The sequence below is a fragment of the Acanthochromis polyacanthus genome, chromosome 15 (assembly GCF_021347895.1).
Source record: "Acanthochromis polyacanthus isolate Apoly-LR-REF ecotype Palm Island chromosome 15, KAUST_Apoly_ChrSc, whole genome shotgun sequence".
Taxonomy (NCBI): Eukaryota; Metazoa; Chordata; class Actinopteri; family Pomacentridae; genus Acanthochromis; species Acanthochromis polyacanthus.
The window spans coordinates 19,325,921-19,341,124 of NC_067127.1; the positions used below are offsets into that span (position 1 = coordinate 19,325,921).

Below are 15,204 nucleotides of genomic sequence, written 5' to 3' on the forward strand. Positions count from 1 at the left end.
CAACTGTTACAGAAAACCTCACTAAACCACATGGAGGGGCCTCAAGATAGTCATCCAAATGAAACCATACAAAAATCAAACTAGCACAACCCAAACGCTAAAGTCTCCTGCAGCCTAGAGAACCTCTTTAAACAGAGAATCAGGACATGAACTCTTACTTTCTGGACAACCAACGTTGGTTCACAAACAACAATACAGAATGTGTCTGACCAAAAACCTCTAAAGACTCACTTCAGCCAAGATAAAGACACAACTCAGCTGCACCAATCCACTAATCACTGCACTCACAACAGGTAATCTTAATGGGCCACGTTTCACACTTGTTTTACTATCTGACAAAAATAAGTGAATGAAAACAACACTGGGAATTCTGTTGTATTATTATGTGCACAGGTAGCTGGAGACAAGAAATTAGAGAGATTATTGACATTTCATGTCGACTTAATCTTGTTAATTTATAAATAAAAGTAGTTGTCAACAGACTGAGATGCGCACAGAGACCACAGGGAAGAGAGGAACCCTTACAGTGAGAAGACTGTAACTATGACATGTTCATTTGAACCGCTAGCATGGGTCAAGAAGCTAAAATAACAACAACTTTTTTGAGGAGCATTTGTATTAGAATGGCATTGCTTTGTTTTATACTGACCTTACAGCAATGCAGGATAAAGTTTTATTTTGAGTTATATTTATGACAATTTATGATTTGTTTGGGTATTTTGGCAGTGATTTTGATTTTAATTATGCTTGAGAAATGCAGGTGGCAGATGTGTAAAAAAAATCTGAGTTGTGCAGTAAACTGACATGAAACAAAGGAAACTGTTTTTCAGTGATTTATTCAAAATATACAAATATTTCTAAATGAATTGCACCAGAGAAAGTAAGAGAGAAGAGAAAGTTCATTTGGGAATTACCCAATTGAACACTGCAACTCCAGTTTGTCATGCCAGTGAAGTGCTACGCTGTAATCTGTGGGTGTGTTTGCTTTATTCTATGATACATAGAATGATACGTTGTCAGAATTATTTTTTGTCGATAAATTATAGCCATAGACTGCACATCAAATGTCTGAGTAATAAATATAGAAACAATTTGGGTAAATGCAAGTTACAACTGTAGTAAAGAACACTTTCAAAGAATGAAGGGGACAGGAATGTATGATGTGATAATGTGTGTCTGTACCGGCTGAAAATGTCCTGGAAATAAATTTCAGGTAAAGAGTGGGAACCCTGTGTTTCTTTGTCTGAAAAAAAATCCAAAGATTTTGCAAAAAAAAAAAAAGAAAAATCCCCCAAATTTCTGAAAATTTGCAAAACACTCAGGAAGAAACTGAAAATAACTCCTTTAAAGTTTCCCTTAAAGTATTATTTAAAATAAAATCCCCTAATTTCTCAAGAAAATTCTTGTATTTAAAAAAAAAAAAAGAGTTAAAATCTTAAAAAAAATCCTAAAAATATCTAGTGATTATATATATATATCAGTAAAACTTCTAATATTTTCTTTAAGAACATTCACAAAATAATCAACCAAAATCCAACAAAATTTGCTGGATTTTGGTTGATTGTTTTGTGAGTGTTCTTAAGAAACATTTTTAATATTTCTTTTTTCCACCAAAAAATATTCAAAGATTTTGCAAAAATGTTGAAAATGTGGACATCAGAAGTTTCACTGTGGAAATACAGATTTTTCCCCACATTTTCAAACTTGAAAACAGGTCAATTTTGACCCGGGATGACACAGGGGTTAAATAAATTAACTCAGCTACCCCTCAGCACACACTGTCGTCCTACAATCTTGTAGTAACTGCAGTATATTATCATTCCCATCAAAGTCAAAACCACACTGAATAACCCCTGTACATAAACATGTTTATTTTCTCTTTTTACAGCAAGTTAATATGCAGGTTCAAAATGTCTAATCAGACATTGGTACACAACATGAGGTGCCAAAATCAACTTCAATGGGGGAGAACTGGAAATTAGAAAAAAAGGCATCGCCACTTCTCATACAAGTAGGGTACATACTGTATTTACACAAAATGGAAAAAAAGCGTTTGAAACACTCCGCAGCACTGTGTGTGGTTATGAAAACATCTACTTTTAAGTGTACATAAACTTCACTTTGTACAGTATGTTTGCAGAAACAAAGCGACTGCCTCATTCCTTCTGACATTCACAAATGATGTTTCAGGTTAGGCAACAGAAAGAACATGAGGGACATGGCTTACCAGAAGATGTAGAGCCTTTTTAAAGCTTTAAATAATATATGAAATCAAAATAAAATGCGTCCATGAGCAGCAGGTCTACAAGTCATCACAATGTAACTTTTTTTTTTTTACATTTTGGGACTGAAGATGCTCACGAGGAGAAAAGAAAAACGGACAGCGCTGACAGAAGTGGAATTTGATGATCAGATGGTTTGGTGAAAACTTCATGCAATATCAGGCAAGATGTAACAGCGCCACCAGCCCCACCCCAAGCACCAAACAAACAGGAAAAAAAACTAAATATATTTTTTTGTTTTCAACTGAAGGATTCATTAAAAAAAAACAAAAAAAAAAAAAAAACACCCTGTAGTAAATCTGTACAACGAAAATACATTTGGGATCTACATCTAAAGGTACATTATTAAGGTTATATACACTCCCCCCCCATCCATATATTATCTTTACAAGTAGACTTCATTCAAACCCAAACATTAAGAAAACATAAGACTAAACGGGGAAATGGGACCACATCAAACATCCATTTAAAAATCAGTTCTTACTGTACCTCAACTGTGAATCAGTCCCTCTGCTCTTGTCTGTACAGTAAACTACAGCAGGACTAAAATCTCATGTTGACTGGATGGATTGCTACGGTAACGGGGAATTAAGAATCGTCAAAATGGGGGGAATGATTATTGAACAGTGACAGTTTTCAGATCAACTTTTGCAAATGGGAACAAACTGCTGTCGCAAAGATATTTCGACTGCAAGAATACAAAATAGAAATCAAGTCGACACGGACACGAACCCAACTCTCCAATATTCTGACACAACAGAACAAAGGCTTTCAATACACTTAGGCCTCTTCACTGAAGAGAGCTACACTATTCCATCAATAAACATTTATGTTCTCTGGTCTCAGGTGGGACTGGGTTGGAAACGAGAAGCCATGTCAGCCTTTAACATTCGCCCAAACGTGTTTGTTTGTTTGAAAGCAACTGATAAAAACAGAAACTTGTGTTTGATATCTCTTCCGCAGATTTCCTCCTTGTTCACTTTGAGTTGCGGCGTTGAATTTCATTCAGAAAATGGAAAAAAACTACATTGTACAAAGTGAGATTCTCGCAATCTCTTTGCAAGAAAGAAAAGTAATAAAGAATGACTTGTGCCCGCCGTCTTTCAGAATACGCGTAGGCAAATCCATTTACATCCCTGTGTTGCTGCTTCGCTTCTTAGTCAATTTTCACATTTGTGTAGATCTTCCTCACAAAGGCACTTGTTCCCATGTATCCGACGGCACCTGGAAAGCAAAAGTGAGATTCTTTTAGGATGACAGTTCCACACTCTGCTCTTACTTTGCAGGTAAATCCATCAGAGGACACAGTGATTACTGCTGAGGGTATCCAATAAAGGTTTAAAGCGGGGAAAAGCTCATCTACAAAATGAGCAGTCAGACACCAGGAAAACCCAGGAGGCGCCGTGTTAGGAGCTGGTACAGATCAGAGAAAGCTCCACTAAGGTGCTCTGAGGTAGACGGGTGTCAGCCTTGGCTTATTACTCTTTCAGCTGAAAAATGAGTTTGGCTTGCAGCTGGTGGGGAAAAGGAGACTACTTAACTGCACTTAAAGCTGAAGAACTGATGTAGAAAAAGAAGTTCCTTTAAAAAGGTAATGGGCTTCATGCAAGAGCTACCTGTATGTACAGATTCCTTCTTAAGTGGCAAATATGATGGAACTTTTAGCATTGACACATTTTTGCATATTTAGTGGGTCTGAGTCAAATGAGTCCGATTTACTCCACAGGGGAAAACACTTAAGAAGTCTGGCACCTTAATATGAATGAATTTGGAGTTTAACTTCATCATCGTGTTTTTTTTCCCCCTGAGAAGTCAGATTTTATGGAATGTTTTAACTCAGAGCAGCTGTCTCCTGCACTTCTACAGCGTCCAGAGGAACATCCCGTTACGACAGCGGAACATCATGTGCAGCAAAACGCTCCTTTCAGACATGAACTGACAGCATCTGAACGTGTCAGTTTCACGTCTGAATGAGCACTGAAGTCACTTTTCTGTAAAAGTCATACAGAAAAACGTACTAGGTCAGATCTAGTAAACATTTAAATATCACTTTCAAATTGGATCAAGTCTGAAGTCAGTCGTAATAACAGAGCGGCACAAGGGTTCAAAGTGTGCAGAGAGGAAGCTGCTCAGGTGAGTTCTACTGTGTTTGTGGTACAGTTATGTGACGATCGGCGTTGTGTTGTCTGTCTGTTAGCAACATTACTCAAAAACAGACCAACAGATTTAGATGAAATTTCCAGGAAAGGTCAGAAATGACAGTGATGCAGCTTATAGTCTGGATTCATGGATTGTTAAAGATTTCGGCATCATTTCGAGATAGCAGCATGGAGTCACTGTAACTATGACAACAAGTGAACGCTACGTCGGCTGCCTGCTGATGATCACGATTGCAATCCTGCTACAAACCAACCGCTGCAGACCTATCAGGACTGATCCGACGGAAATCATACAAGGAACAATTGACTAAATTGTGGGGGTGTTTCTGAGTCCCATCAATTCCCGCCGTCCGCTGCATATTTAGGTCACATGATTTGTTTTTCGTACATAACATACACATGCTTTACACACGCCTGTGCTCACCCTAAGGTCATTTTGTTTGCGAGTACATCTATATTAAAAGGACACATTCTATAGTGTCGTAATTTCTGCCATGATTTGTTTTCAAGATTTTAGCCGTCGGAAACGATACAACTGAGCACCCTTGGTGGAGTACTGAACTCTGTGTTTTTATAGTTGCCACTTTTGTCATCGACTTCTATGCTTGTTTTGTGAACATTGACTGGACAGTTTGAAGTACTTGGTAACAGTTCAGCTTCAGTCCTTTGTTAATTAGCAGATCCTTGAACCTTGATGGTCTGTTTTGCATGAAAGGAAAATATCATCTCTGTTTTGACTACGTTTGAATGAAAAGTCAATTATATGAGTGTATGCCGTCACTGTAATAGACCGATGACACCAGCAGTGGTATGTATCCCATGTGTGAAAAGGGATTCATATTTCCATATCCTTCTCAGTGACTTTAATGCCCCTTTGACCACCTCCTGTCTGTATCGTACATTGCTTTAATTCAGCAAGCCAGTTTTTAGCATCTAACTTAATGTCAAGCATTCCCTGTTTATTTCTGTCACACTACCAAGCTGTTCCGATGATATATTGTCGCCAGCTGCATTAATATTCCCCCCATGGCTGCTAACACTTCTACATCTGTTAGGTTTCCATCTCCTGATTTTTGACTGCCAGAAAAATAATCCTTCTTGGGTGACTTTCTGAAATTAAATTGAACTAAAGCAGGTTAAAATAAGACATTTAGTACGTATCTGTGGAGGTATGAGAGTACAAGCAAACTGCAAAGGAAAAACTGATAGGTTGAAGAGAAAATTGTAAAAATGTTCGTGCACAAAAACACTGAAGAACTGCTGGTAGTATTCAGCTGGCAGCTTACCAAAATATTTGTTTTAAGATAAGATAGTTCTTTACTTCTTCCCACGCCAGGGGAAATTCACATTGTTACAGCAGCTTATGTAGCAATAAACATAGTAATAAGTTAATAATAAAATAGTAGTAATAATATTTACAATATGTACACGGATAAGAAATGAGGGTGAAATAGTAAAGTGTTGACACACTGTAAACAATACAATATAAAGTGGCTTGAAAAAATACGTTTAGAGTGCAAAGATGTAGCAGTGCAAGAATGAGACACTACCAGTTAAAATAAAAAAAAATACTGAAGATTACCACTTCTTTGTTTACAATATAATTTCATATGTTTTCTTTTCTAGCTTTGATGTCTTCAGTATGAATCTATAACGTACAAAATAAATAAAAGCTATTGAATGAGAAGTTGTGTCCAAACCACTGACTGCTAGTGTATGTTCAGCGCTGAACACTAAATCTGGTGTTTATGAAAGTTTAATTTTATTAATAATTGTCTGCTTCCAGTCTCTGGGCTAAGCTAACAGTGTCCCCCTGTATCTGGTGTTTCTGCTAAGCACTAAATCAAGCAGCACTCACCACACATGATTCCGAGGGCAGTGCTGAACACAGCCATGTAGCCAAAGTAGAAGGATGTCTGGAACAGCCCGTACATCCTGAAATACAAAAGAATAAAACCACATGTAAGAGCTGAATAGTATTTTCCTAACATGATCTTCTTTTTCCATTCATTTTAATATGTTTTTGCCTCTAATGGGATTCATTTAATTAGATTAATAAAGTCTAATACTTACTTGGTTTTGAAGAAATAGTAGTAAAAGGAGTACATGTAAACGTAAACAGCAGTGGATGCAGCGGAGAGGAAGCTGGTCCACTGCCTGGAAAAGAGGGATCGGAAAAAAGATTGAGGTCAGTATTTTCCCCCAGAAACGTCTATGCACATTAGTAAATGTCAAAAACGTTGGTAGGATGACGATGCGTTTACTTCGTGGCTGATTTTTCAGAGATGTGAAGTAGGCTTACCATCTGTAGTCCTCGGCGTTGAGCAGGAAGTACGTGCACACGATGGTGACACACACGGTGACGATGCACAGGATGACCAGGACCAGCATCATGAAGCCGTACACGTAGTAGATTTTATAGGCCCAAAAGGACGTGAAGATGAAGTACCTGACAAGTTCAGAAAACACGTCAACGCACGGATCAGACTGCAGCGCGCAAAGCCTTCGGCGTCACAGTGTGGGCTTACATTTCTATGAAAATGGAACCGAATGGAAGGATTCCTCCAAGGCACACGATGACAGCCGGCTCCATGAACCTGAGAGAACACAAGATTGGACAACTGACTGTGTATCTGTGAGTGTTCATGTCAGCTTCGCCCTTCAGGCCAAGGATACGTGACTTACTGTGTTATGAGCAGGAAAACGTAGGCAGATTGGAAATGCAAGCAAAGTCAGACAGTGGCCTTAAGTCACATCTACCTTTTCCTTTTGGCAGCAGGCCACAGCGCTGGCACAAGGTTGTAAATGTTAATACGCCCACAGTTTATTGCTTTGCTATTTTTTATGACCCGAAAGAGTTTCTGCAGACAGTGAAGCCATTTTTACATTTCAAAGCTGACCTCTAATACTTGAACACAAGCCTGACAACACTTTGTATTTCATGCATTAACCCTCCTGCTGTCTTTGTTTACGGGCACCAAAAAATATTGCTTCCTTATCTGAAAAAAAAATCCCAAACTTCAGCAAACAATTTCCTGAAAATTTGCAAAACTTTCAGGAGGAAAATTCCAACAATTCCTAAACGTCTCCTGTAAAAGTTTTATATTAAAAAAATCCCCCAAATTTGGCAAGAAAATTCTTGTAAATATTTTCAAAAAAGTGATTACATATACATCAGTAAAACTTCTAACATTTTCTTTAAGAACATTCACATAAAAATCCACCAAATTTCACTGGATTTTGGTTGATATTTTTTCTGAATGTTCCTTCAAAAAAAATTATTTTACTTTTCTTTTTTACCACCAAAAAATGTTCAAAAATTTCCCAAATATGTTTTACACTGTGGAAATGTTTTTTTCCACAAGGGTTCAGTACAACCTCCTCACTGCATAATGCCCAGTTTCAACCAAACATTTTCAGAGTTCTGTTTAATGTACATACTGCGCAGTGTCTGAAACTTTGCCTCAAAGTCACCAAGATAATTCCTCACAATTGGCCGCCCTCAGAGGTTAATGTGTCCCTGCCTTAGTCACACCACACCTACCATTTCTTCTCAGGGATCGGCCGCGGCACAGCATTCACTCGGCAGGGAAAGTTGGGTTGGCCGGACAGATTCCTCCCCAAAATCGTTCCCACCAGGTTTAGTGGCAGAATGACGAAGAAGCAGATACAGCAGACAGCAACCTGCAGAGGAGACGGAATTATTCATTTTCAGCAGGGTGGTCTGTATTTACAGCCAACATCCAGGCTGTTTTCACATCCTCCATCGCTTATTTCAGCTGTCCTCTGACTGTGTCCCAGACATTTCTGGGACATTTCTGGGACACAGTCCATCTAATAAACCGTTGAAACAGTTGTAAGTGATTTCTGACTCGCTCATATTATTAATACTTACAGCGTGATCTTGAGGTACAAATCCAACACTCATTTAATTAGAGTGATAACAAATCCATTCATGCTGGTGGTTATTATCTGATGACCTTCAGATTTGGCCAGAAAAAAATGAAAAGTGCCCCAGATTTCATCCAGGTCTGTGGAACTAACAGGCTCAGCTGCTTGCAGCAGGACATGGCTTTCCAATGGTGTCACTTTAGGACGCTTATGATTGATCAACTGTTTGGAGCCAACAAACAACTGTTTGTAATTACAGAAGAGTTAGTGAGGAAAGCCTTCGCATTTTTGAAAAATTACTGTATGGTCTGGAAACATTTAACATTAAATGCACTGAATGAGAAAAGCCAGTGCGATTAAAAAGTCATGCATAACAGTTTCTATACTGTTCTCATTACTTTAGTTGTCCATCACCTCCACAACTCATTGCACTACATCATACAACTTCGACCACAGGCACACAGATTCACTGTAAGCTGCAGACATCGAGGATGTTCTTCATAACACTGTGGTTTTCTAAGGGAGGTGCTGCTGTGTGAAAACCCACCATGGTGCCAAATGGGATGGCTCTGGAGGCGTGGTAGTAGATGGCGATGAAGTTGATGAAGAAGGCAGTCCCACACACCATGGCTGGGATCATAAAGGCCCCGATGAACATCTGTTTAATCCATCTCCTGCCTATACGATTCACACAAAATCAAAAAGCAAAGCATGAGACATATAACAGCTCTTGGAAGCTTAGATCACAGTAAACGTCTGTGTCCAAGAATACGGTGCATGTACTCCATTTATTACCTCCTTGTTTTGCATACAAACTTCCCCCAAAGTAGCCATTGACGGGAGAGGTGGCGGCGTACACAAAAATGGCTGTGCTCAGCATGGATCCTCTCCTGCAGAGAACAAAAAAAATTGTATGAGCTGAGCGAGATGAAGATCATTACTCTCCTACTGTGTGGGCTTCACTCACTGTGAACCTGGTATTTCATAATTCTAGTAATTTCTTAAATGAACCCCCTAAAATCTCTCTGTATCATAATTGCGTATAAAGAAGTTTTTTCTGTGAAAAGAATCCCTTTTTGCCTTAAAATGACTATCAGGTTCATGCCTTTCTCTACATCCACCCCTCTATCGCTGCAGCTCAAGCACACCAGCTCTACACTACAGAATGGCAAGCTGGAATACTGGAGTAATTTATGCATACATCTTCAAACTGAATCTGAAGAAGACTAACGATGCAGAAAGTCTCTCTCTGCAAGCAGACGGGATTGGTTCCATAGGTTTGTTTCCTATGAAATCCAGACTGTCTGGATATGTGTTTTTGACAGGAAATACTCATCTACTGTGGCACTGACTGCTTATTTTGCTCATATGCATGAAAACACCACATGGGTATGTTTACAAGGTAAAAGCCTGATTTTTACTGGAGGGGATCTTTGAGCTGCATTTCAACACAGAACCGGATTTGAAAAAAAAAAACAAAAAAAAAACATCACTTATTTCTAGGGCTGCAACTAACGATGAATCATCTGAGCACGATACGTCATCAAAAGCAGAAGTGAGCGTGCAATGCAACAGAAACCACCATCCAAGCGGAGCATGGAACATGGACAGACATCGGCTCTGTATTGTTCATACATACTATATACATTCACTGATGATTTCTGTTGCATTGCGCGCTCACTTCCACTTTTGATCATGTGTCGTGCTCAGATGATTCAGCGATTCATCGTTAATTGCAGCCCTACTTGTTTCCTTCACAGAATCACTACATTCTCTTTGCGGTTTTCCCACATTTGTACACAAATACTGCTTGGACAGCTTTTGCACTTTCTATCTCCAGTCAGCCTAACAAAGTTTAGTTTGACAGAAAACTCAAATGTGGGCAATCAAAGACCTCAAATTGAGGCTTTTCCTACTGGATTACATACTTGTTGTTTAGATAAATGATTACAGCATCATCAGATTTTTAGTTCGGTATTCATCAGACTGACAAATCAAGTAAATTTAACTACTGGAACTGTATGTAAAAAAAAAAAAAAAAAACAGTGCCAGGTTAAATTAGAACAATCACTCACTCTGTATACAAATCCTCAACCATGGCAACGATGATGACGATGAGGGAGACTGAGAAGATCTGGCAGCCAGAGCCGATGAGCGAAGAGAAGATCAGTGGATGGCTTGACGGCCTAAACACATCTCCATGTACCTGCTTCCACCCGTATTCGTCTCCAAGGTCTCTGTCCTGTTGGTACACAGATTCACCATGTAAACACACAATTTACTCTAATTCAAAGAAAACGCATGCTAATTCTAATTCTACAAAAAGCACTGTGGTGGTTACAAACCGCTAAGTGAACTAAAACGTACCATGTCATCCATCTCCTCCTCTTTGCTGTATCTGGCATAATCCTTTCTTAGCGTTCTCATTAGAATCATGGACACCAGACCCACCAAGAAAATGACCATCATGAAGGAGTTGAAGATGGAGAACCAGTGGATCTAAAAGCAAAAATTAAAAATGAATCATTAAAATCATTTCAAATAAATACAAAATATTAGAACTAAAACAGTTGCTCAAAATGTTTTAAGGAATTTACAGCCACAACTAACATTTTGCAAAAAATCCCTGCTCTCAGTGAGCTTAGCTTCACTGTACAAATCAGGTCAGCGGAAAAAAAGCTGCTGAATTCTAAGTGTCACTTTTAAAGTCAGTCAAACTTTCTTTCAGAGAGTCCCGCTGGATTCCTGCCGCAGCAGCAGGAGGACAAGAGAAGTCAACAAAAAGTTAAAAGACAGGTCAATTACATCACACCTGCCATGGTACAAGGCTTGACTTGCTCCTTTTGAAGGGTTATATACAAGTGAGCTGTTACAACAAGACGGCAGTGTTCTTGTCTGGCATGAAGAAGCACTCAAAAACCAAATACTCCAACATAATATCTGACTCACCCTGTGCTGAAAGAAGGATGGATCGAGGTACTTGTCGAATCTGTCTTCAAACTTTACATCTGACTTCTTCCACTTTACCTGTGAAAGGAAAGGTTATTTTGCATTTGTATATTGACTACAAATAAATTTGTTGAGACGACAAAACATACTATCAGTGTTTCCATGTAAATACAAACCACTGAGGGGGTCATTTTGTTCTTACCGAATAGGACATTGCGATTCTTGTGTTTGGCACGAGTCTGACTTTGCCTTCACTAGTTAGATTCACATCAACAATTCTGTTGCCGTTGAAGCCAATTTCTAGTTTCTTATACGTCCACAGGTAATGATCCTCTCCATTTTCATCAGCCTCGCCAACGATACCTTAAAAAGAAAAGTGACATGCGCTGAATTAGAGATCTGGTCCTTGCAGAAGTGGAGGAGTCTTTTATAAGAATAATCAGCATCTTGCAACACTGTGGGTTAATTTTGCAACAGTTAAACATTTAATTATCTGCTACACTGAGTTTTTGGGCTTAAGCTTTTGGTAAAGTTCATCCCTGAGCAAATCAGACTAACTCAAAACAGGCCGCACCACGTTATTCCAGGTCTGTCTGAGACATGATTTATTTATTGTTAGCATAGATATAATGCTAATCTTTGTATTGCCGCTTTATTGAGTATGACTCAGATTCTGATAATAGATTAGTTAGGAGATACAGATGAAATGCACACTATTATTCTGGATCACCAATTAATCTAAACAAGCAGTGTTTTTTTCCCCCAGCATTATAACCTCAGGCAGGCGAGTTAAATGTAATTCAAGATCCTGTAGTTAAAGTTGCCACAAGTGTTTGGAGTCTGAGCTAACTCTGTCCAAACATCTCACCTTCTCAGACATGATAAGCACACAGGTTCAGTTACTACACTGGCAAACCGGATCTTAGGCCAAAGTACATATTTATTTATTGGGATTAAAGCATTAAGTTTGTTGCATAGACCACAGAGAAATGTCTGAGTAAATATCAGCGCCCCACCCACTACCTACAACATCAGTAGTGTGATGTTTAAGCAGCTGCAGGGGCGGCAACCCTGTGCAAACTGCTACCAGGTATGTGAGCGATCACACCGACAGCTTGTTAGAGTGACATTCTTAAGAAGAGTTAGTAATGAGAGGTAAGTAGTGAGTCATCAATATCCTCATTAGGGAGCACTCCACGGTCAAGCTTTTTCAAACACGTGAAGGCAACAATACTGTAAGGTGTTGGGTTGCGCTCGGTGACAAAACCCGATGTGCGATTTGCCACGTTGAACTTGGCGTCACACGTCGAAACATTTTCATCAGAGCCAAATCCAGGAGTGTCATACAGACTGAATTTTAAAGTAACTCCAACAATTAAGTTTATAGTATTAAATGTACAAGAATTTGAAAATGGGGTTTAATCTGATCTGGTTTTTTTAGCAGCAAACATGCATCACTTCACGCTATGGTGTAAAAAAAACAGTTTGTTGGGAGAACACACGCTGCAATGATCAGCTAATAAACCAGCACGCTGCACTTTTCAACAGTTTCTCAACAAAAACTGCTCAATTCACCACAAGTACTGACTCCAGTGCCTTTCAGAGAGCCATTTGATACGTGATAACAGAGTATAGTTACACCCCTACTAGGCTTGCCAAGACTGAATGGACAGGCCCATCCCTGAATAAGGCCTGGTTTAACTGCTCCAACCTCTAGATGAAAAGATCAACATACAAGATGCCATTGTCACTGTATCCCCATGCGATCAGCAAGTTGTCTATAGAGTAAATAAATACCTCATAACTCTAACAAAATAGAGGACACAAAGCGACAGAATTAACCAAATGATAGGACAACTCTCAACACAGGCCAAGTGCAGAAGTCAACAGGTCTTTGTAATAGAAAAAGTAGCATCACTTACCCCAGATAGGCAGGTCATCTATGTACATCTGGTACCAGTAGTGATTCTTTATAGCATACACAAAGGCATCCCGTTTGGCTTTGTCCAAGTCGATTTCACAGTATGTTGTCTGCATGACTTCCTCTATAGAGATCATAAACATCACATTTTTTTTACAAGATATAGGAACACCACATGTGGATTCATTTGTGCTGAACAGGTGAAAGTGCAACAGTAAAATACCTTTGAACTTTATGTCTAAGCCGCTGAATTCCAGCTCCACTCCCTGCAAAGCCTCTCCGAGTGTTTCATGGTAGTGACTGATGGTCTTCTTAGAACCCGCGCAGAAGGGCAAAGAGAAATACTTGTACGTCTCCTGTCGGTTGTGGTAAGGCCCCACTGTGTTCATCCATAAAACTACCTCTTCCTTATCTATGTACTGCATAGGGAAAAATGTGGAGATGGTTGCTGTGAAATGCGGCAAACTGCACCAGTTCTGCAAGTACTACTGGTTATGAATGACTTTAAACACATGTAAACATAAACAGTTACAACACAACTATGGCAACATAAGACACTGGAGCTTAAAGGAAAGGAAGTAAGACTTGTTGAAAGTAATGCTATCATCACATTTACACTTATACTGATTGGTAAAAGGAGAGTTATTACATTCAAACCCATGCGAACAAATTAAAATGCAAAAAAAGAAAAAAACTTGGTTATCACTGCCTGCATCCGGGAAACGCAGTAAAAAAAGTCATACAAGTTAGCCATGTTTGCCAACAATCGAGGAAGTTAACTTCAATTCAACACCCAGTCACTTATTTACCAGCTATGATAAAGATATATTCCGTGAAAAAAGAAAGTATGATCCACCTTATAACCAGGTATAATTAAGGCGCCTGGGTCTGACAACTGCAAAGAAGATAGAAGAAACACTGGGAGGCCCTGACGTTTAACCGGCGTTTCGGCTAAATCGTTTCCATAAAATCGTGTTTTAAGATTTGGCTGAAGGCTAAAAAGCTTTACGTGATCATAAAGCGGTGTTCATTGTGTCGAACAAGTAACTAACGCTGGCTAGCTGCTGTCTTGAGTGCAGTTTCCGCCGCTGCTCAAGGAAAGCTTGTGAGCACCAGCGTAGAAGACGTGCTAACAAGCTAGCAGGCAAATGTTAGCCATAAGCACTTAGGCCGATAAGTGGTGCCAAGTTAGCTAGCTAATTGAATGTCTATGTGTTTGATAGCTCGCCAAGTGTCGGTATGTAGCCCGGTAGGCCGAGTCGTGAACCTTGTCATGTCTGTATTTGTGTTTTCTCGGCTACTGCTAGCCGTCACTGCTACAGTTAGCAGGTTATACAGAGCACAAACGTCCATTATTTTCACGGCTCCCCCTTTTCTATCGGCCTTTCAAACCGCTGTCTTACCGTGTGGTCATGTTCGTCTGCGTGCACAGGTAATAAAGAGCCCAGGATAGCGAGAAACGCCGCCGCTGCCACCTTCCACCTTGACGATCCCATTATTTTCGGAGAAAGTATGCAGAAAGATTGGGGATGTTAGCTTTGCAGGGCTATCCCACCTTCTTCCTGGTTGTATGACAGAGGCAATTTTTAGGGATGCTCTCGTACGCATATGGCGTAAGCGCTTCACGAGTGCTCATCGCTGGCGCACTGGATTGGTTGATCGGAGTCACGTGGTGAACGCCGTCCAATCAGCATGGAAAGCGATGGATTCATCGATGAATACAGAAACTCTGTCGGCGCATCGCCCGCAACCTTCAGCCACGTCATCCGACTGCCAAGACTGGAGCTTCACCTTTGACAGAGCTGCATGAAACATGATCCCCGCTCACAGCAAGCAGCTCCATTCACTCTCTGATCACACTCTTTATGGCCCAAAGTTGTCTCAACAGTGTGTCACTTTTAATGCATTGACATGTACAGGTTAAAGAATACTCTGCAGCCTCAACATGTGCTTCTACATGCTGAGGTTGAAGTTTAATGTTGCTCTGCTTAACTTTTAACAC

The 15,204-nt window shown here is 39.7% G+C and overlaps 1 protein-coding gene across 1 annotated transcript; it reads right to left on the minus strand.

The window, feature by feature from the left end:
* Positions 1-1,851: 1,851 nt before the first annotated feature.
* tm9sf3 (transmembrane 9 superfamily member 3) lies at positions 1,852-14,812 on the minus strand. Its single transcript, XM_022222473.2, has 15 exons — positions 14,606-14,812; positions 13,426-13,621; positions 13,204-13,326; positions 11,484-11,644; positions 11,282-11,359; positions 10,700-10,831; positions 10,408-10,574; positions 9,128-9,222; positions 8,880-9,010; positions 7,986-8,125; positions 6,970-7,038; positions 6,744-6,890; positions 6,515-6,598; positions 6,300-6,376; positions 1,852-3,506 (listed from the first exon to the last, which is right to left on the minus strand). The coding sequence occupies exons 1-15, from the start codon at positions 14,696-14,698 to the stop codon at positions 3,439-3,441; spliced, it is 1,761 nt and encodes a 586-aa protein (XP_022078165.1). The 5' UTR covers positions 14,699-14,812; the 3' UTR covers positions 1,852-3,438.
* Positions 14,813-15,204: the final 392 nt, after the last annotated feature.

Coding starts and splice junctions, on each gene's coding strand:
- tm9sf3 (XM_022222473.2), bottom strand. CDS start 14,698: ATGGGATCGTCAAGGTGGAAGGTGGCAGCGGCGGCGTTTCTCGCTATC. Junction 9,011..9,127: donor TTTGTATGCAAAACAAGGAG/GTAATAAATGGA, acceptor TGAATCGTATAG/GCAGGAGATGGATTAAACAG. Junction 6,599..6,743: donor AACGCCGAGGACTACAGATG/GTAAGCCTACTT, acceptor CCTCTTTTCCAG/GCAGTGGACCAGCTTCCTCT.